General features: G+C 39.6%; 2 protein-coding genes across 7 annotated transcripts in view; both read left to right on the top strand.

Annotated features, from left to right (window-relative positions):
- Positions 1 to 10,236, top strand: part of mboat2a (membrane bound O-acyltransferase domain containing 2a) — an 84,903-nt gene extending 74,667 nt beyond the window's left edge. For both annotated transcript variants that reach the window (XM_017694443.2, XM_037541743.1), the window contains 2 exons: positions 3,618 to 3,769; positions 8,514 to 10,236. In XM_017694443.2, coding sequence (XP_017549932.1) covers positions 3,618 to 3,769; positions 8,514 to 8,694 — 333 coding nt within the window. In that variant the 3' untranslated portion in view covers positions 8,695 to 10,236. The remainder of the gene's footprint in view (positions 1 to 3,617; positions 3,770 to 8,513) is intronic.
- Positions 10,237 to 16,332: 6,096 nt separating this feature from the next.
- kidins220a (kinase D-interacting substrate 220a) overlaps positions 16,333 to 24,688 on the top strand; it is a 74,929-nt gene continuing 66,573 nt past the window's right edge. For 4 of the 5 annotated variants that reach the window (XM_017694441.2, XM_017694439.2, XM_017694437.2 and 1 more), the window contains exons 1-4: positions 16,333 to 16,461; positions 21,967 to 22,112; positions 22,558 to 22,656; positions 23,279 to 23,377. In XM_017694441.2, coding sequence (XP_017549930.1) covers positions 21,981 to 22,112; positions 22,558 to 22,656; positions 23,279 to 23,377 — 330 coding nt within the window. In that variant the 5' untranslated portion in view covers positions 16,333 to 16,461; positions 21,967 to 21,980. Of the gene's footprint in view, positions 16,462 to 19,722; positions 19,826 to 21,966; positions 22,113 to 22,557; positions 22,657 to 23,278; positions 23,378 to 24,688 lie in introns of those variants that run through there. The other variant, XM_017694438.2, reaches the window with a different exon arrangement.

Raw genomic sequence — 24,688 nt, 5'->3', positions numbered from 1 at the left:
CATTAAGAAGTGAAATTTAGCCTAAATTGGCTTCACTTCGTTAATTGGCTAATGTTGCTGCCGTAGTAAACATTCTGTTTACATTCTGTTATAGTAATGTTGCCGCCGTAGTAAACATTCCGTTTACATTCTGTTATAGTAATGTTGCCGCCATAGTAAACATTCCGTTTACATTCTGTTATAGTAATGTTGCCGCCGTAGTAAACATTCCGTTTACATTCTGTTATAGTAATGTTGCCGCCGTAGTAAACATTCCGTTTACATTCTGTTATAGTAACGTTGTCGTCGTAGTAAACATTCCGTTTACATTCTGTTATAGTAATGTTGTCGCCGTAGTAAACATTCCGTTTAATTTCTGTTATAGTAATGTCGCCGTAGTAAACATTCCGTTTACATTCTGTTATAGTAATGTTGCCGCCGTAGTAAACATTCCGTTTACATTCTGTTATAATAATGTTGCCGCCGTAGTAAACATTCCGTTTACATTCTGTTATAGTAATGTTGTCGCTGTAGTAAACATTCCGTTTAATTTCTGTTATAGTAATGTCGCCGTAGTAAACATTCCGTTTACATTCTGTTATAGTAATGTTGCTGCCGTAGTAAACATTCCGTTTACATTCTGTTATAGTAATGTTGTCGCCGTAGTAAACATTCCGTTTACATTCTGTTATAGTAATGTTGTCGCCGTAGTAAACATTCCGTTTACATTCTGTTATAGTAACGTTGTCGTCGTAGTAAACATTCCGTTTACATTCTGTTATAGTAATGTTGTCGCCGTAGTAAACATTCCGTTTACATTCTGTTATAATAATGTTGCCGCCGTAGTAAACATTCCGTTTACATTCTGTTATAGTAATGTTGTCGCCGTAGTAAACATTCCGTTTAAATTCTGTTATAGTAATGTTGTCGCCGTAGTAAACATTCCGTTTACATTCTGTTATAGTAATGTTGCCGCCGTAGTAAACATTCCGTTTACATTCTGTTATAGTAATGTTGCCGCCGTAGTAAACATTCCGTTTACATTCTGTTATAGTAATGTTGCCGCCGTAGTAAACATTCCGTTTACATTCTGTTATTGTAATGTTGCCGCCGTAGTAAACATTCCGTTTACATTCTGTTATAACAATGTTGGCGCCGTAGTAAACATTCCGTTTACATTCTGTTATAGTAATGTTGCCGCCGTAGTAAACATTCCGTTTACATTCTGTTATAGTAATGTTGCCGCCGTAGTAAACATTCCGTTTACATTCTGTTATAGTAATGTTGCCGCCATAGTAAACATTCCGTTTACATTCTGTTATAACAATGTTGGCGCCGTAGTAAACATTCCGTTTACATTCTGTTATAGTAATGTTGCCGCCGTAGTAAACATTCCGTTTACATTCTGTTATAGTAATGTTGCCGCCGTAGTAAACATTCCGTTTACATTCTGTTATAGTAATGTTGCCGCCGTAGTAAACATTCCGTTTATATTCTGTTATAACAATGTTGCTGCCGTAGTAAACATTCTGTTTACATTCTGTTATAACAATGTTGCCGCCGTAGTAAACATTCTGTTTACATTCTGTTATAACAATGTTGCTGCCGTAGTAAACATTCTGTTTACATTCTGTTATAGTAATGTTGCCGCCGTAGTAAACATTCCGTTTACATTCTGTTATAACAATGTTGCCGCCGTAGTAAACATTCTGTTTACATTCTGTTATAACAATGTTGCTGCCGTAGTAAACATTCTGTTTACATTCTGTTATAGTAATGTTGCCGCCGTAGTAAACATTCTGTTTACATTCTGTTATAGTAATGTTGCCGCCGTAGTAAACATTCCGTTTACATTCTGTTATAATAATGTTGTCGCCGTAGTAAACATTACGTTTACATTCTGTTATAGTAATGTTGCTGCCGTAGTAAACATTCCGTTTACATTCTGTTATAACAATGTTGCCGCCGTAGTAAACATTCTGTTTACATTCTGTTATAACAATGTTGCTGCCGTAGTAAACATTCTGTTTACATTCTGTTATAGTAATGTTGCCGCCGTAGTAAACATTCTGTTTACATTCTGTTATAGTAATGTTGCCGCCGTAGTAAACATTCTGTTTACATTCTGTTATAGTAATGTTGCCGCCGTAGTAAACATTCTGTTTACATTCTGTTATAGTAATGTTGCCGCCGTAGTAAACATTCTGTTTACATTCTGTTATAACAATGTTGCTGCCGTAGTAAACATTCTGTTTACATTCTGTTATAATAATGTTGCCGCCGTAGTAAACATTCTGTTTACATTCTGTTATAATAATGTTGCCGCCGTAGTAAACATTCCGTTTACATTCTGTTATAATAATGTTGCCGCCGTAGTAAACATTCCGTTTACATTCTGTTATAACAATGTTGCCGCCGTAGTAAACATTCTGTTTACATTCTGTTATAACAATGTTGCTGCCGTAGTAAACATTCTGTTTACATTCTGTTATAATAATGTTGCCGCTGTAGTAAACATTCTGTTTACATTCTGTTATAATAATGTTGCCGCCGTAGTAAACATTCGGGTTACTACGTTTTGAGAGTTTTTTTTGACTAAATATATGTCACTTGGATAAAGTGAATATTAGAGACATTTGCCTTCAGCAATATTCTGGTATATTGGGCAGCTCTAGTAAGTAAAGCTGAGGAATAAACAAATCACTTTTATGCTTTTTTTATGTACATATGCATTTATTTATTATTTTTTGGAACCAAGATTGTGAAGTAATTCATCAAGTAATTACACGTAATTGCATAAGCATTGTGTGGAGCATTTAGTGTTGTTGTCTCATTAGCCTTTAGGTCCCTTTAACAATCTCTAAACAATCAGGCTTATTCTAAACTACATTTTCTACCAAATCCAAAGCTTCATTGCATCTGCTCAAAAGCAGCATCCAAAGTTCTGTTCAGCACTGTTTTCTGACTCTGCTGTCCAGTAATAATGGATGTTCTCCAAGTTTCTTTTTCCTTCTCTGCAAGAACTGGGTCAAGCAGCAGTAGAGGGCCTTTAAATGCCATGGGGAATCAAAAGTATGTGCAGTGAATAAGCTCAGGTCTATCTGTATTGCATTAAAGTCATCGTGTCGTCTACTGTGTTAATCCCGAGATCCGCTATTCTGTCTTTTTTGTAAGAAGCAAAATTTCACTTGTTCCATCCAAAGCAAAGCCTGTAGTATTAACGATTACTTGACATCCAGTAGACAGATGCACAGATGGTGGTTTGGTTGAGGAAAAAAAAACATATTTATGTCTCAACAGCAAGCATGTCTCTGACAATATCTATATCAAAACCTTTGATTTTTTTCACTTTTTTTAACACCATGTGAAAACACAGCTGCTTTTTACATTGTTTTAATATTCCATGATGAAACTGATAGAAACATGTATCTGCTGATGAAATCTACTGATAGAAATAGTTCAAAATGACACTGAAAGAAAGTCTTGCTGTGTTGACATACATTGAATTTAAGAATGTTTTTCTTTTTTTATTCCCATTGTAGAAATACAAGTTTTTAAGGAAAGTGGTAATGCTGTTAAATTTGTACAGTCTGTGTAATAATAAATGTTGGTCTAAGTCTTTGTTCTCTACATTTCAGGTGAGACACAACGTAAGGCAGCACTTCCTGGGCTCCTCTACACTCAAGCTCTTCTATGATGTGATTACGTGGGCCAGCACGCAGATCGCTATATGCTACACAGTAGTGCCATTCGTGGTGTTGGCCGTGGGACCTTCATTGAGGTTCTACTGGTGAGTGTTGCTCAAGTGCTAAACAGATTTTATATGGGAAAACAAAATCCATCAACAAAAGACACTAGACAACCTATAGAATACAGCTTTATACAGAAAGGCACCAGCTGACATTAATGATAATAGACACTCCAAGCTAAAAAAAAACAGCCATTAGGGGTGTACTTTGTGTACTTCTGGTGCCAGTCCCAAGCCCGGATAAATGGTGAGGGTTGCGTCAGGAAGGGCATCCGATCAAAACTATCATGCGGATCACAAATATGATTGCCATACCGGATCGGTCGAGGCCCGGGTTAACAACGACCGCCTCCGGTGCTGTTGACCAGCAGGGTGCCGGTGGAAATTGGACTACTGTAGGTTGAAGACCATCAAAGAGAAGAGGAGGAAGGCAGGTTAGAAGGCAGCAAGACAGAAGGAAAGGCAGGAGTCTGGAGGTTAGAGTAGGGACTCTGAACATAGGGACAATGACTGGTAAAGGCAGAGAGCTTGCAGACATGATGGAGAGAAGGAAGGTAGATATTCTGTGTGTCCAGGAGACCAGATGGAAAGGAAGCAAGGCCAGGAACATTGGAGGTGGATTCAAACTGTTCTATCATGGTGTAGAGAGGAAGAGAAATGGAGTAGGGATAATCCTAAAGGAACAGCTTGTGAAAAGTGTTCTGGATGTAAAGAGAGTGTCAGACAGGATCATGAGCCTGAAGTTGGAGGTTGATGGTGTAATTTTGAATGTGGTCAGTTCATATGCACCACAGGTTGGTTGTCAGTTAGAGGAGAAAGAGGAATTTTGGAGTAAGATGGATGAAGTGGTAGATGGTGTCCCTAGAGAGGAGAGATTAGTGATTGGTGCAGATTTCAATGGACATGTTGATGAAGGGATCAGAGGGGATGAAGAGGTGCTGGATATGTATGGTGTGAAAGACAGAAATGCGGAAGGTCAGATGGTTGTAGATTTTGCAAAGAGAATGGAAATGGCTGTGGTGAACACGTATTTTCAGAAGAGGGAAGAACACAGGGTGACATACAAGAGTGGAGGGAGGTGCACACAGGTGGATTATATCCTTAGCAGGAGATGCCACCTAAAGAAGACTGGAGATTGTAAAGTGGTACCAGGGGAAAGTGTAGCAAGGCAGCATAGGGTAGGATGGTTGCAGGCAGTTCAGGGAAAAATTGCAACAGGCCCTTGGGGGCAGTGAGGAGCTACCTGAGGACTGGGAAACTACAGCTATGGTGGTGAGAGAAACTGGCAAGAAGGTGTTGGGTGTTTTGTCTGGTCAGAGGAAAGAAGACAAGGAAAGTTGGTGGTGGAATGAGGAAGTCCAGGAGAGTATTCAGAAGAAGAAGGCAGCTAAGAAAAAGTGGGATAACCAGAGAGATGAAGGAAGTAGGCAGGAGTGCTGTGAGGCTAGTCGCATAGCAAAAAGAATGGTGGCAAAGGCAAAGGCTCAGGCCTACGATGAGCTGTATGAGAGGCTGGACAGTAAAGAAGGAGTAAAGGACTTGTATCGCTTGGCTAAAAGAGAGATAGAGCTGGAAAGGATGTACAACAGGTCAACAGGCTGATAAAGGATAGAGAGGGGAATGTACTAGTGAGTGAACAGAGTGTTGAGTAGATGGAAGGAGTACTTTGAAGAACTAATGAATGAGGAAAACGAGAGAGAGAGGAGGACAACGGGGGGAGAGATAGTGGATGAAGAATGAAGAATGGAAAGGCAGTTGGTCCAGATGACATGCCTGTGGAGGTATGGAGGTGTTTAGGAGAGAAGGCAGTGGACTTTTTAACCAGGTTGTTTAACAAAATCCTGGAGAGTGAGAGGATGCCTGATGAGTGGAGAAGCAGTGTACTGGTCCCCATTTTTAAGAACAAGGGTAATGTGCAGAGCTGCAGTAACTACAGAGGTATAACGTTGTTGAGCCACACCATGAAGGTATGGGAAAGATTTGTTGAAGCAAGGCTAAGGCAAGAGGTTCAGATCAGTGAGGAGCAGTTTGGTTTCATGCCCAGAAAGAGTACCACAGATGCAATTTTTGCATTGAGAGTGTTGGTAGAGAAGTACAGAGAAGGTCAGAAGGAGCTACATTGTGTTTTTGTGGATCTAGAGAAGGCATATGATAGGGTGACAAGAGAGGAACTGTGGTACTGTATGATGAAGTCAGGTGTAGCTGAAAAGTATGTTAGGGTGGTGCAGGACATGTATGAGGATAGTGAGTCAGTGGTGAGGTGTGCAGTTAGAGTGACAAATGGTTTCAAGATGAAGGTAGGGTTACATCAGGGATCAGCTTTGAGCCCCTTCTTGTTTGCAATGGTGATGGAAAGGTTGACAGATGAGGTCAGGCAGGAGGCTCCATGGACCATGATGTTTGCAGATGACATTGTAATCTGTGGTGAGAGTAGAGAGCAGGTGGAAGAGAATCTGGAGAGGTGGAGGTTTGCACTGGAGAGGAGAGGAATGAAGGTCAGTAGAGACAAGACTACATACATGTGTGTGAATGAGAGGGAGGCAGGTGGAAAGGTGAAGATGCAAGGAGTAGAGGTCGTAAAGGTGGATGACTTCAAATATCTTGGGTCAACCATCCAGAGCAATGGACAGTGTAGAAAAGAGGTGAAGAAGAGGGTGCAGGCAGGATGGAGTGAGTGGAGACGGGTGTCAGGGCTGATGTGTGACAGAAGGATATCAGCAAGAGTGAAAGGGAAGGTTTACAAGACAGTAGTGTGTCCTGCTATGATGTATGGTTTGGAGACTGTGGCTCTGTCTAAAAGACAGGAGGCTGAGCTGGAGGTGGCGGAGATGAAGATGCTGAGATTGTCGTTGGGAGTGACAAGGATGGACAAGATTAGAAATGAGCAGATCAGAGGGACAGTGAAGGTGGAGCAGTTTGCAGATAAAGCCAGAGAGGCCAGGTTGAGATGGTTTGGACATGTGTTGAGGAGGAATAGTGGATATATTGGGCAAAGAATGTTGGAGATGGAGCTGCCGGGTAGAAGGAGAAGAGGTAGACCTCAGAGAAGGTTTATGGATGTAGTGAAGGTGGACATGGAGATGGTTGGTGTAAAAGTAGAGGAGGCAGTGGATAGGGCAAGATGGAGGCAGATGATCCGCTGTGGTGACCCCTAAAGGGAGCAGCCGAAAGAAGAAGAAGACGACACTCCAAGCTAAAGATAATAGACACTTCACTCCAGAGCCTATTTGGTCTCTATATAGCTCTATAAGCTGCAAAAATAGTCCATTTTGAATTGATTGTATTTATGATGTCACAAAAACCAACATATTTACATATATCTGCCTATTCAGTGTAGTTTAGCTCTCATTGAAGTTTGTAGAGTGTTTCAGGCTGGACAGTCAGCCAGTCAGAAAAGACGTACCAAAAACTGCCTAGGTTGAAAAATGGTCATGTAAAAATGATTTATAACTGTTTGTGTACATAAACCCATAAAGATGTCATAAGTGGTTCTTAGTTATTAAATTCAAATAAAAAAGTAGGATTTCAATTTTTACATGCACAATTAACAAGTGCTGAGCGATTTGTTGTCAGAGTTTGTTGTATTTATGATATTAGCATTGTATGATTTCTTTTCAGTTTTAGTAATGTATATAGTGATGTATTTGATAGATAATGAACATTATGTCCATTATACAATGTCTGTCCTTGTAAAGACGCAGGAGTTTAAATTCTGGTTTGTGCATGTGGTGTCCAGGATCTGACTCTGTGTAATTCAGATTATTTTGGAACAGATTAAAATCCATAAAAGCTAATAAATAGTAAACAATTGTGTTTTCTGTCTGGTTAGCATTTACAATATTTTGCATGCAATCTTGTTTTAAAAGAAGGAAACAAAGCAGTCCAAACTATTTAGCTATTTCAGGTTAGAAAGACATTTTTTCTTTAAGGATAGAGTAGCAGTGTTGAGGAAACAGGTGTGCATAAGCTTTATTAATATTAATTTAAATATTGTCTTATACTGTGATATTGTGACATGTCGGAAAATATTGTATTCAATATTTCAGTACCTCCCAGCTCTACGAAGGCCCTTTGAAGAACCTCTTCAGTGCTAGAAAAAGATTAAGTTAAATCCATCCATAGCAGAAGGTTAAAAAGAGAGCACAGCTATATGTCCGTCCAGCGCAACCACACTCTGTTAATTAGACAGTTTTAGGGCCGGTACTTGAGAAGAGACAGGGAATGACTGGTTTTATGAGCCCTGCTGAGATAAGAGAAATCTATAGTGGTCATTTGTAGCGTTATTAAATTTGACCATGTGAGGATCATATAAAGCACTCACATTAAAGAGTGAAAATTAGGCATCAGTGTTTAGTGTGCTGGTCAAAGTGAAGGATGTGGGAGGCCAGCCAAGGCAATATAGCTGAAGGATTGACACTGACTAGAACAGCAAAACTCTTCAAATCTTGCTTAATGGCTGGACAGTTTAGTTTTTGAAGGACAGATGTAATCACATATTTTCATACATGTATCAGGTCTCTGATGTTGTATACAAGCTATTATTATTTTGTCTGTGCATGGGCTCAGAGGAGTTTAAGTTAAAGCAAACTAATTATGTTGCAGATTGTAAAGGGCCCATATCACGGGAAAGTATTTCCCTGGCTTTAAATTACTTTCAAATATTTGATAATTACATGTGTGAACCTTTAAATGTTTATGAACTATATTAAACTCTTATTATGAACACAAACATATATAATGTATAATTATATATAATGTAAAATATATACTTCTCTCTCTCTTTCAGGTCATGTTACTTCTATCTTCACTTAGCTTGTGTACTGCTGGTCGTGGCCCTCCCTGTGAAACGCAGAACCTCACGTGAGAATGTCCAGGAGAAACAAAGTCCGTCTCGGAGCCAGCCAGCAGACCAGAGCATCCACTCAAGCACAGACAACAATTGCAATCAGAAAGAGAAGACCACATGAGATCCTGCGCCCCCTGTCCACCTCCCATCCCACACAGTGTGAGGTGGAGAACTTGCACACCAAGACTGAGAACTAGAGCAGCCATTTTTCTCCCTACGACCCAACCAGACAGGGATGTTACTAAAACATTGACCTTTGGCAACAAAACAGGAGTGGCGCTGGGGCTAATCATGCTTCGATTTGCAACAGATCTTGACTGGTTCGGGGGCATTAATTGGTGGAAATGATTTGCTAATGGGAGGAAGCGATCATGGAGTAATGGAGCTTAATGAATACAAACAAATCTGAAGTTGCCTTAAAAACCCTCTATCTACTATCTGATGCTCAGCGAACTGGCTTAGGAAATTCATTGAGGAAGGGGCATTCGCGGCACTGAGGCCAGCTCTCGCAAGTATTTAGGGTTTTTTTTTGTCCTTGTCTGTTCAACAATGTACCCTTCGTTTGATAGAATTGCTTTTCTAAGTAAAAACTGGGGAGATGGTAAAGGCATAGAAGTACATCGTGTGATGCCAATCTTTCATAGGCCTTAGGTTTCTATGTCTAGCCATTGTGTAGTATTTTACGGTCTCTTTTCTTTTGTTTTTCTGTCTAATCGATTCATATCTGCTGCTGTATCGGGGGTGAGCCTTTATTTGGAATGAGGGTTTAAAGGATGATATTGTTTTAAAAAAAATAATCATTTTGTTTGTTGGTTATGATTGTTTTAATTGTTGTAATTCTGTTTGTTGGTGTGGATTAAGGGCTTTCTGTTTGCGTTTTACCGTTGGTTTCCTCAGGGCTCACTGGATTCAATTCTGAAGCTTTTAATAAGCTTCGCTAACCACAGTCATTATCAGCTTTCATCTGGACCATATCACGGCATGTTTGTTAGATACATTAATGTTTTACAGTACATCATGTTCATGTAAGCGCTGTATATCAGGATTCGTATTTCATTTTTTTATGGCCCTACATTGAAGGAAAAGTCCATTGTACCATAGTTTACTGTTAAAACAAATCGCTGTCATGAGAAATCTCATATCGGAAATAGTAACTACAACGGAATGAAAAATGTAACTCTTAATGGAATAAGATATTATTCCACATAATTTTGGAGCATCTACATTGGCCCTTCCATGGTGAAATGGGAATAAATAAATGAATGAATTAATGAATAAATAAGAGTTACATGGTTTTGATATGACAGCGATGCTGTGTTTCTTTTTATAGTAGAAGATTTTACACTGGCCACCAACTGACCACATATATGGATATATACTGTAGTTCAGTGTTTAGATCCGTTATCGTTTCTGAAGAAATTCTGGGTTGTGGAGGGTTTTCTGTGATTTGGGCCCTTAGGAAACCTCCAAGGTTTTTCTCCTTTTCAGTCATAAATGACTTTTAACCAAAACCAAGTTCAGTACTTTAGTAGTTGAGAACAAATTTATTAAGATTAAGTGACCCTTATTAGTAGCACAACGGGGAAATTTCACCTCCGCATTTGACCCATCCATGCAGTGAAACACCACATACATACTAGTGAATGTACACACACTAGTGGGCAGTGAGCACGCTTGCTCAGAGTGGTGGGCAGCCCTATCTGCAGCTCCCGGGGAGCAGTTGGGGGTTAGGTGCCTTGCTCAAGGGCACTTTAGTCATGTACTGTCAGCTGAGGAGATCGAGTCGGTGACAGGGCTGGTTCCCTAACCTCCAGCCCATGACTGCCCACATGATGTAGTCTTGGTAAGAAATTAAGGCTAAAAGTACAAGTGTTCTACCTATATGATCTCTTCTTAAGTACTTTTAAGTTGAGTAAATTCAATTTTAATACGTGAATGTACTTAAGTATCTAAAGTAAATGTACTGAAAAACTTCATGTCTGCAGATACAGGTCTCCTTAATAGGACATTTGCATTAAAATAATATTATATACGATCTTTAATAACTCAAAGAACTTTATACTTTGAGACTTGTGTGCATTCACAAACACGTACCTTTGTATTTGTTCCCATTTTACTTGGATCGTCCCCAGTAGCTTATTATTAGATTATCATTCTTAACAGGTTTTGGGTTGAGGTTAAGGTTAGGTTACGGTTAGGTCAAGGTTTATTGTTAGGGATATTAAAGTACATTTAATAAATAATTAAGTAGAATGTAAGTTGAACTCAAGATAATCACCTATGAAGTATTTACAGTGGTCTATCCAAATAAAGTATTACCTGTAGTTTTACTCAAGTACCATAAATACTTGTACTTATGCAAGTAGTATTTTACCAAGAGAACATCTACTTTCACTCAAATACTGAAGTACTGTACTTTTTTCTTTTAACCAGGGGCAGAAGGGCCTTGCTCATATATTCTACCGTGCAAACATTTATGCTGAAAATAACTTGAGATGAGGTGAAAAGTTCTTCTCAGAGTGATTCTTAGATGCTTTTAATGTGAGATGTGGGAACAGTTCAGGATTAGTGAAATACAAGTCAAGACCATTTATCAAAACAGCAGTCCATGAGAATGAGCAAGGCCCTTCTCTGTAACGCTTCAGTAACACTGAATGTTTTTGTTGTTGAGGGTAAGATAGTGTTGATATCCTCTCCCCTTTCTGAGAAAGAGCACTGGCTGAGCCTCCTACGGTTCCTCAAGCACACTTCACTAGGGACTTATTTGGTGTTAAATGGTAAATATAAAGAACACTAAATACAGAGGACCAGACTGATTACTTTATTAAAGGGGTCCGTGTGCAAATGAGCCTAGTACGCGCAAGGCCGAGAGGCGTAATGAATGTTTTGGAGCTAAATTGTCTGTTATATTGCATGTATGGGTTCTCCTGAAGGTGTTTGCGCTAATTAATAATTGTTAGCTGGTTTAAAGCCATAATCAGGGATTTAGAAATCTGTGTCGTTTACATCACATGTATCATGTTTATATTGTATGAAGACTAGCAATTGTTAAGGTCTTTTATTTTTGAAATGCATGTATTCTATCCCCCTTGGGAACCATAAGAGTGGATCTTGGTTTCATTGTTTACAATTAATGAAAATATAAAGATGCTCTGTTTACTTAGAGCTTTTAACATGTACGGGATTGTCTGCGATTTTAAGGATGGTGGAATTTCCCTGAATTTCGTTCCTTCAGTGTTTCTGTGTCATTTAGAGCCTGCGCTGCCTTTTTTCTTTTGCTTTCCCAGTTCTGTGTTTAAAAATCCCTGATTATAGCTTTAAACTTACCATTTGTGCAGCGAGTAAAGGTTGAGGAAATGTCCCTTAGATTTTATGTTAATCATTTTTATTTTATCTTTCACAGTATTTATAGAATTGTGGTCCAACTGCCCAAAAGGCCAAAGGGAAAGAAACAATAAGTCTGAGCAAGACAAGTGTTCCGACCACATAACCAGCACATCAATGCAAAACTGCTTCGTATGTCCAAAAGTGCCAAATTATACGTGGCGCACACGTCGTACGTTCGAGACCACGCACTCACGTCGTTTATACAGCTGCGTGACAGGGTTTTGAAGTTTTGCACTAAAGAACTTTGGGGGAAAAAAAAGTATTTATTTGGTCATAAAAGAACGTTATTTTTAACTCTAAGAAGTATGAATATATCCAAAAGCTAAAGGCATGGAGAGCTTTTCTTCTCTCCCCCTTTTGTAGGAATGCGATAGCTTAGTGCTAAAATATACTGACTGTCAGAACAATGCAAGAGAATGCAGTGGAATGGGCTGTGTGCTCCTTAGAAACACAGCCTTTCTCAGCTATCCCTCTAAATGTTACCATTGAGTATAGCACATGGTATCTCTATGGTGGGAGAATTGTAGTATTTATGGAATATTAAAGATGCCGTTGCATTGCTATACCTTTTTTTTTTTTCTTTTCCAAATGCAAACCATAACGTTGTTAGTGTACTTTGTGTGTGAATGTATGTGAACACTTGTTTAGTGTAAGTATTGTCCCGTTGTTTAAACTTGTATTTGTTGAAAGGAGCACTCGCAGCTTTTTGTCAGTCAGACTACAGCGGATTTCCTCAGTTTTGTTGAGGTTCACGTTATCAATGTCAGAAACGAAGATCAGCCTTATTCTGCTATTGTAATTCACTTACAGTCATTGTTTGATGGACTACTGTCATGAATGGAAGAATGTGCTGCCAGTCTACTGTAAGTTCCTTTCTGGGCCTTTGCTCCAAATGCACTGTTCTGTTAGATGTTCCATCGTCTTGTTTATGGATGTGATGATTTGTTCTTATTATTTCGTCCTGCTAACCTTGCAGGTATAGAATTTCAACTGTCTGGTTTTCCCTTTGTAGTTATTGTTGCCTGGTTGTTTTGACTTTATAACCCTTGCCAGCCTTTCGAAAGAATAACGTAGACTGACTCTGCTGTGTAGGACACAAACCCTGCAAGTTAATGTAGAACTGAAGGCTGACCTTTGGAGGAGATGCATAGTAAAACAGTCTGTGGGTGCATCCCATGTCGGAGAAATTGAAAGTAAGACCTGAAACACCAAAGTCCTGTTTAAAGGAGTGGTTAACTGGGAAAAAAAGTCAAATATACTTAATTTCTTCCTTACCTCAAATGTAGTGAAGTGGCTGAGACATGTTTGGTGTCTGAAGTTAATCAGGATAATTTTGAAGTGGGGATAAAAAGATTTGGGTGACATGGATTTCTTTTACTGTTTAGCTACATTAGCATTGTTGCTTCAGTCCAAAACTCAAGAAACAAACTTCAGACACAGAACAATCTTGGCCAGTTGACCATGTTTGGCATATAGGTAGAAGTATGTAAATTTTGTTTAGTGAACTATTGCTTTAAACTGTGCAGCCACTGATAATGCTACTAAAATACCAACATAGAATTTTAATACACAAATTGACTAAATCTAACCGTTGCTCTCCATAATTTTCCCAACCTTATAGTATTACTCTATCTGTGTGATTGGATGAAGACCTGTTCCTGTGATCGAAACTGTAATTGGTTTCTTTTGCCCTGTCAAAGCCATGGCTGGTCAGTTGGACTGGTATGTTGTTACAGTCTGAGATGCAGTACAAGATTAGATTTGCTGATTCAATACTAAGTGCTTCGACATTGTACAAAGCCAAAAGATTTCTTATGATTCCTGTACTTGACACTGTTATTTTTCCACTATCATGCTCATCGTGTCACATGGAGAATAAATCCTGTTTGCCTTCCTGGGATTCATCTGACTGTTGCCAGTTTTCTGTTTGTGTTCTCTGACAAACTGTTTTTTGTTGTTTTTTGTTTTGTTTTTTAATTTGTGAGTGGTTCTAAAATATGTTCTAAAACATTTTTTCAACACTGTGATTTTATATCATTCAGATAACATTTAAAAACAATTGTACCATTATTCTAATGGTTATTGGGGCGTTTTTGTCCAAGTGTTTCCGTCCTGGTTTTGTATGTCTTTTGCTGTGTTTGACAGCAACCTATTGATTAAACCAGCCAATTAAAATCATTACCATGCATTTCCAGTGAGGTCAGAAATGGTTCATATTCACAGGGTGTAACTTTACCTGCATGACAAAAACTATAGTAAAACTACAGGGATTTCTACAGGATTCTTTTACGAGTCTTATAGTAAATTTAGACTGTTGCTATGGTTAACTACAGGATACTACTCATGTATTGTAAGCTTCTACAACAGTATTACAGGAATATTGTATGGAAACAATGTTAAAGGGGAATTCCATCAAGTTTTTCCACATTTCTGTAAGTCTTTATGATGAAACTAAGCCATTTGGGGTGGTTTGATGTGAAAAGCTCCATTCTAGAGAAACTTACAGAGTCAGGACTGTTCACAGTGATTGTGATAGGAACCAGATGCCCAAAGAGGTTAATGTCTCTAAAAGCTACCATAATAAGTAAGACTTTATTACATAAAATTGTTATTAATATGTTGCCTGATGCCCTAAACATTGTTTATTTACAGTTTTGAGATGAGGTTTTGACCTAAAACACATTTTTAAAAATCGATTTGTGGTAAAGAGGTACATCCCTGCTAATAAAAATTAGACTTAGACTTTGTCATTCAAATTTACACCGTATAGTGCACGTTAGGATGAAATTACATTGCATTGGCTCAGAGTAGATCGGGGAGAAAAGAAAAAATGAAAAGTAATACAATGTAATGCAAAGTACAATGTAGTGCATATGTAAACATATGTATCAACAGATAAATACATTTTAAATAAGTATATATAGTTTGTGTAATGTACTGGAGCTCCCAGGTATGGAGTAATCAAAAAAGAATTGGAGCAGCACTTTATTTAGAGTTCACCGCTCTTATGGCATGTGGGAAGAAGCTGTTCTGCCTTGAAGGCTTCGGAACCTCCTTCCAGAGCCCAGTAGCGAGAACAGTCCATGGTGGGGGTGGGAGGGGTCTCTGTTTATGTTCTAAGCTCAGGTCAGACAGCGACTCGTCGCACTGTCCTGTATGGGAGGAAGTAAAGTCCCAATAATTCCCTCTGCTCAAAGGCGCTGCAGGCTCCTGCCCAGAAAGAGATGCCGCTGTGTAGAAGGTGGTAAGAATCGGAGGGGGGAGGTGTGCTGTTTTTATCCGTCTCAGGAAGTGCATGCACTGCTGAGCTCTTTTGACCAGACCTTCGGTGTGAGTGGACCAGGTCAAAGTGTCCATTATCTGTACCCCCAGGAACTTGGTTTTGCTGACTATCTCCACTGCTGTGTCCTTGATGAGGAGTGGTGTGTGGTTGGGTTGGCTCCTCCTGAAGTCAACGATGATCTCTTTGGTTCTCTCAACATTCAGGACCAGGTTGTTGGTTTCGCACCAGTCAACCAGATGGTTCACCTCCTCTCTGTAGTCCAGGTGATTGTCATCCTGGATTAGGCCCAATACTGTCTGCAAACCATCATATACTAGCATATCGTCGCTGTTGTATCACCATTTTTTCTTCCTTTTTTACTTTTTTGCCTGTTGAACTGTGTCGAAATTTCAAATTTCAAAATGATTTGGAAGGAAATGTTACATTAACTTCCATTACAAGTTAAAGTTTTCTCCTCCTCCTGTAAGGTTACTCTTTTAGAAATATGAGGTTTTGCACAGACAGAGATGATATGATGTGTTATTTGGACGCTGGAAACGGCAGCAATGAAAGTTAATATACTGATCAGCAGCAAAACAAGCATTATTGGATTATTGGTTGCTGGTATGCTGGTCAACCAGTATGACCACGTTGGGTGTTGTTCTTTCCAGCAGGGATACAGGGCGTTGTCTGGCAAAATAGTCCCCGAAGAAAGCGTTTTTTTCTTCTTTTTTGAGATGTATCACCATTATCAGCGTTACATATAAAACCCCGAAGACGGTGGTCAGCTTGGATAGTGAATAAAACCTCTGGAACCACCTCCCCTGGCTCACCCCTGTAAATAAGTCAGAGTCCGTTTCCTCACAGCGCCAGCAGCTCTGAACGCTCACGTCTCAACGACTGAACTGTGCAGATTTTTAATCAGTGGAATATTCCACTTACAGTGTGTTACCGAGTGTCCGAGTCTGCATGACCCCGCACACAGCGTGAGGGCTGAGATGTGGCTGTGGTCAGCTGTCGGTGTGTCGGTGTGTGTAATACGGACTGTCATAAACATCAGCTGTGCTGTACAGAAGGCGGAGACGCAGGGAGTCAAACTGAATGTGCCCACTCCTCCTGAACAAAATGGCTGTCTGTCCGAAACAAGAGTAACGTTAACGCTTTAAAGAGCAGCCAGAGGGAAAGCTCAGCTCTTACTCCGACACCGGACCTGGCTTTTTCTCTCCGTGTCAAGGAAGCGTAAGTTGTCAACCGTGTCGGAGTGACTAACAGCGTTAGCTAGCCAGCTAGGCTGAGTGTTCAGTTAAAAGTCTGAGGAGAAGTGAGCAGCTGTGGTGAAAGCTGTGTCAAAACGCTCGTAGCTCTGGTGTTAACAGAAAAGAGCGAGTTGAAAAAATGACTTACTTTTTTACAAACATTTTGTCTTGGTGTGTTCCGTCAGGTAAAGCTGCTGCACGGTTGTAAGAGAGAGCGCAGCTGTCATTGTCGGGCTGCACTTTTAAAGTTTGCTTAAAGAAACCGACAAGTCTGCGATGAGGCATGAACGGCGGGGTTAGATTTCTTTATCCAGCACAGCTTGTTTCCCCACTGACTGCAGGTCTGTATAATGAGCACCGCTGCTGGAAGCATGTCGTGTTGTTGCTGTGGAGGGGAGTGTCACCGTCCCCGTGGCACTGCTGCTGTTTCTGAGAGTAATGATACATCTGGGAGGCAGAACTGCACATCCTGGGAGCTGCAGACTAAACTTCATCTCTGAAGTCGCTCATTTGTGACCTTTAGATTTGCGTTTTGGTCAACAGGGTTGCTTATATGCAGGAGGAGGAACTCTGTGCTGTGACACACACTCACACAGCATGGAAACACAGCCTCAGCAGCGCTCTCTCTCTCTCTCTCTCTCTCTCTCTCTCTCTCTCTCTCTGTGTGTGTGTGTGTGTGTGTGTGTGTGTGCGCCCCCGAGCCCGCAGGCTTATTTTAGCCGACGGGTTCTGTTACTGAAGTCCAGGCCAGACCTCTTATGTCAGTTTTATGTTTTCAGTACACGGCTGCTCTCATTTCGGACTCACGCACGAATCTTTCACAAACGCTCCAAATAGACAAAACGAGAAAATATACTGAAGGAACTCAGTTCTTATTATCATTATATGTACATGATGATTCATGAGAAAGCGAGAAACACGTGTTTTAAGGTTTTATTTAACTGCGCCTATTCAGTGGTTTAGTATCATGATACTTGAAGACATTTTCGCAGTGCGCAGTGGGTTGGTTTGCCAAACAGGGATTAAGCCTAGTCGCCTGGTCCTGGGCTATATTTTCCCTCAATCTCCGTTTACATTACTGTGTACTCCAGGACTGGGCCTGATCTCTGACTAGAAAAAACAAACCTTTATCTATGATGGTATTTAGTTTTTCAGAGGTTTGAGAAGTCAGAACAGACGGAACGCCACAGTAATGCCACATTTGAAACTGGTTTTTAATCCAGTTTAGTGGGGCTAGTTAGGCTCTCTTTTTAACTGAACAACACAAAGTGTCCAGAATATGGTCAGAAAAGTGGATTGTGAGGTACTTATCATAATAACGTTTGATAAACTCGTCGTGTTTTTACACTTTTAACTATATGTGGTGTTGAGCACGCCTTAAAATAAAGGTCTTTGAAGAGATGCCATAGAAGAACCACTTTTGGTTCCCTGAAGAACCTTTAGTGGGTGGTTCCTTAAAGAAACATGTCTGTACATTAGATGTGTGAGTGTTGAGAACCTTTTATAGTGTAAAGAACCTTCATGGTTTCTTAAAGAACCGTTTCTGTACATTAGATGTGTGAGTGTTGAGAACCTTTTATAGTGTAAAGAACCTTCATGGTTTCTTAAGGAACCGTTTCTGTACATTAGATGTGTGAGTGTGGAGAACCTTTTATAGTGTAAAGAACCTTCATGGTTTCTTAAGGAACCATTTCTGTACATTAGATGTGTGAGTGTGGAGAACCTTTTATAGTGTAAGGAACCTTTATGGTTTCTTAAGGAACTGTTTCTGTACATTAGATGTGTGAGTGTTGAGAACCTTTTATAGTGTAAAGAACCTTCATGGTTTCTTAAGGAACCGTTTCTGTACATTAGATGTGTGAGTGTTGAGAACCTTTTATAGTGTAAGGAACCTTTATGGTTTCTTAAGGAACCATTTCTGTACATTAGATGTGAGTGTGGAGAACCTTTTATAGTGTAAGGAACCTTTATGGTTTCTTAAGGAACCATTTCTGTACATTAGATGTGAGTGTGGAGAACATTTTATAGTGTAAAGAACCTTCATGGTTTCTTAAGGAACCGTTTCTGTACATTAGATGTGTGAGTGTGGAGAACCTTTTATAGTGTAAAGAACCTTCATGGTTTCTTAAGGAACCGTTTCTGTACATTAGATGTGTGAGTGTTGAGAACCTTTTATAGTGTAAGGAACCTTTATGGTTTCTTAAGGAACCATTTCTGTACATTAGATGTGAGTGTGGAGAACCTTTTATAGTGTAAGGAACCTTTATGGTTTCTTAAGGAACCATTTCTGTACATTAGATGTGAGTGTGGAGAACATTTTATAGTGTAAAGAACCTTCATGGTTTCTTAAAAAACCGTTTCTGTGCATTAGATGCGTGAGTGTGGAGAACGTTTTATAGTGTAAATAACCTTCATGGTTTCTTAAGGAACCGTTTCTGTGCATTAGATGCGTGAGTGTGGGGAACCTTTCATAGTGTAAAGAACCTTAATGGTTTCTTAAGGAACCGTTTCTGTGCATTAGATGCGTGAGTGTGGGGAACCTTTCATAGTGTAAAGAACCTTAATGGTTTCTTCAGGAACCATTTCTGTGCATTAGATGCGTGAGTGTGGGGAACCTTTCATAGTGTAAAGAACCTTAATAGTTTCTTCAGGAACCATTTCTGTGCATTAGATGCGTGAGTGTGAACTTTTAACCTCTAGTTTAAAGAACCTTTAGTGTAAATAATGTGAAGAGTTTATTCAACTTAAAGTCTTTTCCTAGAACTTTTTGTCCAAGCCAGGAACCATTTAGGAACCTTTGTTTTTAAGAGTGTATACAAACATCATATAATTCAACATGTTCCAGTATATCTGATTTTCTGGGGAAGCCCACCCAGAGTAAAATGCCCCTTTCTGGTTTTCTCTTTTAATACAACAGAGGCCAAAGGTAAACTCGGTATTACTCAGTAAAATTAGTTAAAAGTCTTTGAAAATGTTTAAAAAGCAGATTTTTGGTATATAAATATTATTTGTATATGTGTAAAATGTGTACACACATACAAATGAGAGAGAGAGAAATCTGTGTATCCCATTAGATGCTGGTGGTCTGTGGTGGTGGAGCTGAGCACCATTGATAAGTGCTGCTTTTAATGTATGCTAATGTGGGCTCGTGCTGGCATTGGGTCATCTGTTGGTCTGGTGGGAAGGAGGAGGAGGAGGAGGAGGAGGAGGAGGAGGGGCTTAGCTCTCATACATCATTCAGTACAGCCGGGAGTGACATGCTGAACCCTATTAGTGAGTGACAGCGTGAGGAGAGTATCAACAGCGCACAAACAGACCGGCTAACAAAAACCTCAGTTTGGCACAAGGTGAGTTTTTGAGTTCTGTGAGAGTTTTAGCCAGCACAGTGGCTTCAGTGGACATTTGGACTGGAACAGGAATATTGACGAGTCTTATCTGTACTGGTGTTTGCTGGTCTTTGTTATTTTTTTCCAGCAGGGTGTAGGTGGTTGGGGTGAACCTTGCTCAGCCGTGGGGCTCTGGAGCTCAGCTGATTGGCTCTCTAGAGCACTTAGTCTTGAGGGAACAGCTGCTGCTTTGGGGCACTAAAGGGTGTGTCAGCACATCAGAGCTGTAAACAAAGGCAGAGGAAAAGACTGTCTTGTTAGCTGATTTTGGATACTTCTATGCTTACTGTCATTAATTATTAGTTTTGAAGTCCATTTAGAGGCTATTTGTTGCAGTACTGACAGTGACATACTTTATAATGATGTATTCAATGCATTTTATCATCTTATTGTGATATAAGTACAAACCTTTCACGTATTTAAACCACCTTCGGGCCAAAAGAGTTTCAAAATGTGCTTTAATGTGACAAAACTGTCAAATGATGCCAAGAAATTCCCTCTGATGAACATGGATCTGAGAAGATGTTGGCAACATGTTGACGTTGTTATTTTGTAAGTATATCATTGATATCATCAGAACTTGAAGAGCCCTGATCACCTGTATGTTTCAGCGTGTTACAAAGAGCATTAGTCCTGTTCAACTGGTTGTAGTACTGCAAATTGTGATAAACGTTGTTGTATTAGGAGATTTTTCATAGCAGGTTTTGAAATCTGGCATTTTGCCTGTGTATTAAAACATGGTGATACATATCGTGTATCATGAAAATGTCAAAATACAGCATTTTTGTCATATCGCCCACCCCTAGGTCTGAGCATTGCAAAACAAGCTCAGAATATTAGCTTAATATTAACTTTTCAGAGCTTTCAAATTTGTCATGTGTTGAAAGTTGTACGTTGAAAACTATTTTTATTTTAATGTCATTCATGTTTTCCATACGGTTTACCACTAAAGCACTGTCAGTCCTTTTTCCATTATGATTCAGAGGTTCCCTCTTGATAGTCATGCATTTGTGATGCTTTGCCCAAGGCTGACATGTATCCAGCCTGATGGTTGTTTATTTAAATCGTTCACATTTTGAGAACATTTGCGGAAAATAGCAATGTGACCGCATCTTAATTGCACAGGAGCTTGGAACTAGTGGTTGCTTCGGTTGGACAGGTTGAGCCATTGCAATGGAACTGATATTTGTATAATGTTTTAAATATTGTGGCTAAGAGGCGTTTTATTCAGCTACAATGCAGTGCTTCAGTGCTTCAGTGCTTCAGGGGATTTGAATCTCCCTCAATTCTTCAGACCCGGACTCCCCACCAGCAGCTATAATGGCCTTTTCTCTGTGGCCAACATGATTATCGGTTGGGCCGTTTGTTGGCTGAGGGAGTAGTGACATATCCTTTTACATCCTTTTTCATGCTTGTTCATTGAGTGTTCACAGCTTAGTTTTGTTGAAGGATTCCCTGTTGTCCATTGAGGCCAGCAGCCTTATGAAAGCACATTGTAGTAGTGCTGTTTCAGAACCAGATAAAGTGTGTTAAATGATGGCTATGTCCAGCAGAGAATGACTATATGAGGAATGTGACTATCACAGGACTCCTACTTGCAGAATCTTTATTAATGCAATCCCTAAAGTGGACTGCTCTGTAAGTTTGCTCCAACTAAGCTGTTTTTCCAAGACGCATTAAGAAGATTAGGCCAGTGCTTGTGAGTTTCTGAATAACTGCATGGGTTGATCTGCTACAGAAATTTGGTTGTAGCTGAGTAACTTCTGAAGCTGTGCACAAAGCAGGGATAGCAAGGTATGACCTACCTTTGAACTGGAAGCATTGACATTCCTTAACTTCATGTCTTGCAGGCTTTGTCTTAATCAGAGTTGATAAGGTGGTCTTCTGCTGCCCATAAAGCTACTGTGTGGATGATCATTAACTAGAGTGGTCTGTGCTCTGTGACGAGGCTCATTCTCTGACTGCCTTCCTTGTTATTTCACATTAGAATGGAGAAGAAGGGTACATCCTGTAAACGTCATGACCACTAACTTGCCTGGAGTTTGTCTGGAGCTTTCTAATGAGCACAGCGTTTTAATGTGTCCTCTCCTGCTCTTCGCCAGTCTGCGCTGTCGCCATGGACACGACGGGATCTCTGAAGATGACCGCTATGGCTGTCCAGAGTATCTTCAGCCATGTGGAGGAAGAGAACCTGCCGGCAGTGCGAGCCTACCTGGACAAGTACCGGGAGGTGGACAGCAGGAGTGATGTGAGTAGGAGATACAGACACATGGAGAAAACAGGGTGGTGAGGTGGTGAAGGACATTAATACAGACTGCAGTGTCAGTGACATGTACAATATACATTATGTGCATGTCTTTAAGACCAAAAGGTTAAAATGAAATATCCATTAAGTCTTAGATGTCAGAATTATCATCATTTCACTATATTTTTAGACCTGAATGTAATTAGACAACAATCTCAGGCAGCCATGAAAGAATTATTTGTTCAGGAAATGCAGTGAATTAGAGTGACATTTGGTTTACATTCTGTATTGACAGGTTTGAGTCACTTTTTACTTTTATTGCCATTTGAGTGGTATATATGTTTATAGTGCTGCTGAGATACAAGTTTTAAGCCTGTAAATGACCATAAGTGTCCTATAAGCATGTTTGTAAGTGAGTACGGACCCCTATGTTCCTCTTTTTGTTAAGAATGGACAGACTCCTCTGATGGTGGCGGCTGAACAGGGCAGTCTTGAGATTGTACAAGAACTCATCAGGAGAGGAGCCAATGTTAACCTGGATGATGTGGTAGGTACTGTTTCATCACCGACTGCTTACTTTGCATTATACAACAGCATCAGCAGTTATCCACACAGGAAAGGTTCAGTACCATTAATCACTGAGCAATGCGATGCCAAGAATTCTCTTAAGCTAGGTGTGAACAATTAATTATGATAGCTTTCAGGCCGAATGGCTCATCTGACCATTCTGTTCAGGTTACGTGGCCAACCTCAACATTTAGAGGAAAGAAAGCAATTTCAGCATATTTCCATTTCATTGTGACGTGACTGTGGGTGGAACAGCACTAAACTGCTAGATTCTCCCAGGTTAACATATAATAGCAGGTGGGTTGCAGAGCTGTGTAAAATTGGCGTGCAAAACTGTGATTCATCAAATGATGGGGTGATGACATGCAACGTACACACACCCTCAGTCACTCGCCGGAGCTTAGAAGTATACAGTACCTCGAGCCTCACTGAACGCTGGTGTCTGTAAAGATTGGTCACCCATGACTACTTGGTATGACCAATTGGTATGTTTTAAATCTCTAAGAGCCGTTCATCAATGGACGGGGAGCATCTAGGCGTTTCTTTTTCAATGGTGAGTTACATCAGGCTTCTGATGTGTAACATTTTTTGCTCGTACGCAGGACTGCTGGACTGCGCTGATTTCTGCTGCCAAGGAGGGTCATGTTGAAGTGGTGAAGGAGCTCTTGGACAACAATGCAAACGTGGAGCATAGAGACATGGTAATGCATTCTATCTGAATATGAAGGGTTTTGTTCCAAAATGTATTATAGACCACTTTCAGTCTTTTTTTCCATGATATATATTGTGGGGAGTGAGCTTTATACCGAAACAAATATCAGTGCTATATTGTGATTAATACCCCCTTTATTAGAGAAATAAAAATGTGTTTTCCAATATACATCATCAGTTATTCTTTTTAAGAACATAAAATGGGTACTCAGTACTTTGGCCTGAAACTCTTCATATATTGCCATTATCCTAGCAAATGTATTTATTTATTTTTTCATGTATTTATTTATCTACAACATATGAAAACGTCAGCTACCCTTTATATTGTTTGAATATTTCTTGGTTTAATAGTATACAAATAAAAACATATTAACAGATTCTTAACATTTTATATACATCAATTATATTGTGTAGTTGATATTATACATAAATATATAATATAATATATTTATCAAATAAAATAATGTTGAATACATAGATATGTAATTAAATACATATGAATATTATATGTATTTATGACGTTTATTATTATTTATAATTATATGTGTTTTACGTGTTCTAAGAGCTCAGGCCAATTGGAGGGTGGCAACGTGTCTCAAAATGTTTGGGTCAGCTATAGCAAATGAAGTGTCAGTGTAAGCACTTTTTTTGCTGTTGTTTTCCTTGTAATAACGCATACATAGTACTGTGAAATCTAGCTTAATGCTTCATTTTCTTCAAAATCACTGTAGTGGATTGTTACAATGTTTGTAGCAAATGTCTTGAGCGGGAATTTAATTTCTTCAGCAACGCTGCCTGGAATATATTAACTCAATTTGTGTATTACTGGAATACGACCACTCCTATCTATGTAGGATCTGCTTGTACTTGACCCACAGCACTGATGAGTGAGTCATTCATTGAATTCAATCATATAAATCAGGTTTAATGATGCATAAAAATAATATTAAACCAGTTTTATTTTGCCTTGTTTTGAATTTACAGCTTAAAGTACAGTTCCTTTTTTTTCAGATGTTTTATAAAAGTGTTACACACATGTTTCTTCAAACACAACATTGGCTGGGAAAGTGTGTCGTGGCTGTTGTGGTGCCAGTGTGTCGGTAGCACAGTGCTAATAATAACAGGATGAGCATCTGCAGAAAACCTGCAATCTGAGTAACACTCTGACTCAGGCGAATAGTGTTTATGAAAACAATCCAGTTGCAGTGACATCACTAAAGACTTTCTGTCTATCAGCTTGCTAATGTGTGTGTGTGTGTGTGTGTGTGTGTGTGTGTGTGTGTGTGTGTGTGTGTGTGTGT

This window comes from Pygocentrus nattereri, chromosome 10 (genome assembly GCF_015220715.1).
Source record: "Pygocentrus nattereri isolate fPygNat1 chromosome 10, fPygNat1.pri, whole genome shotgun sequence".
In the NCBI taxonomy this organism is placed as follows: domain Eukaryota; kingdom Metazoa; phylum Chordata; class Actinopteri; order Characiformes; family Serrasalmidae; genus Pygocentrus; species Pygocentrus nattereri.
Note: the sequence above shows the minus strand (reverse complement) of the source record. Positions and strands in the feature narration are given on the sequence as shown.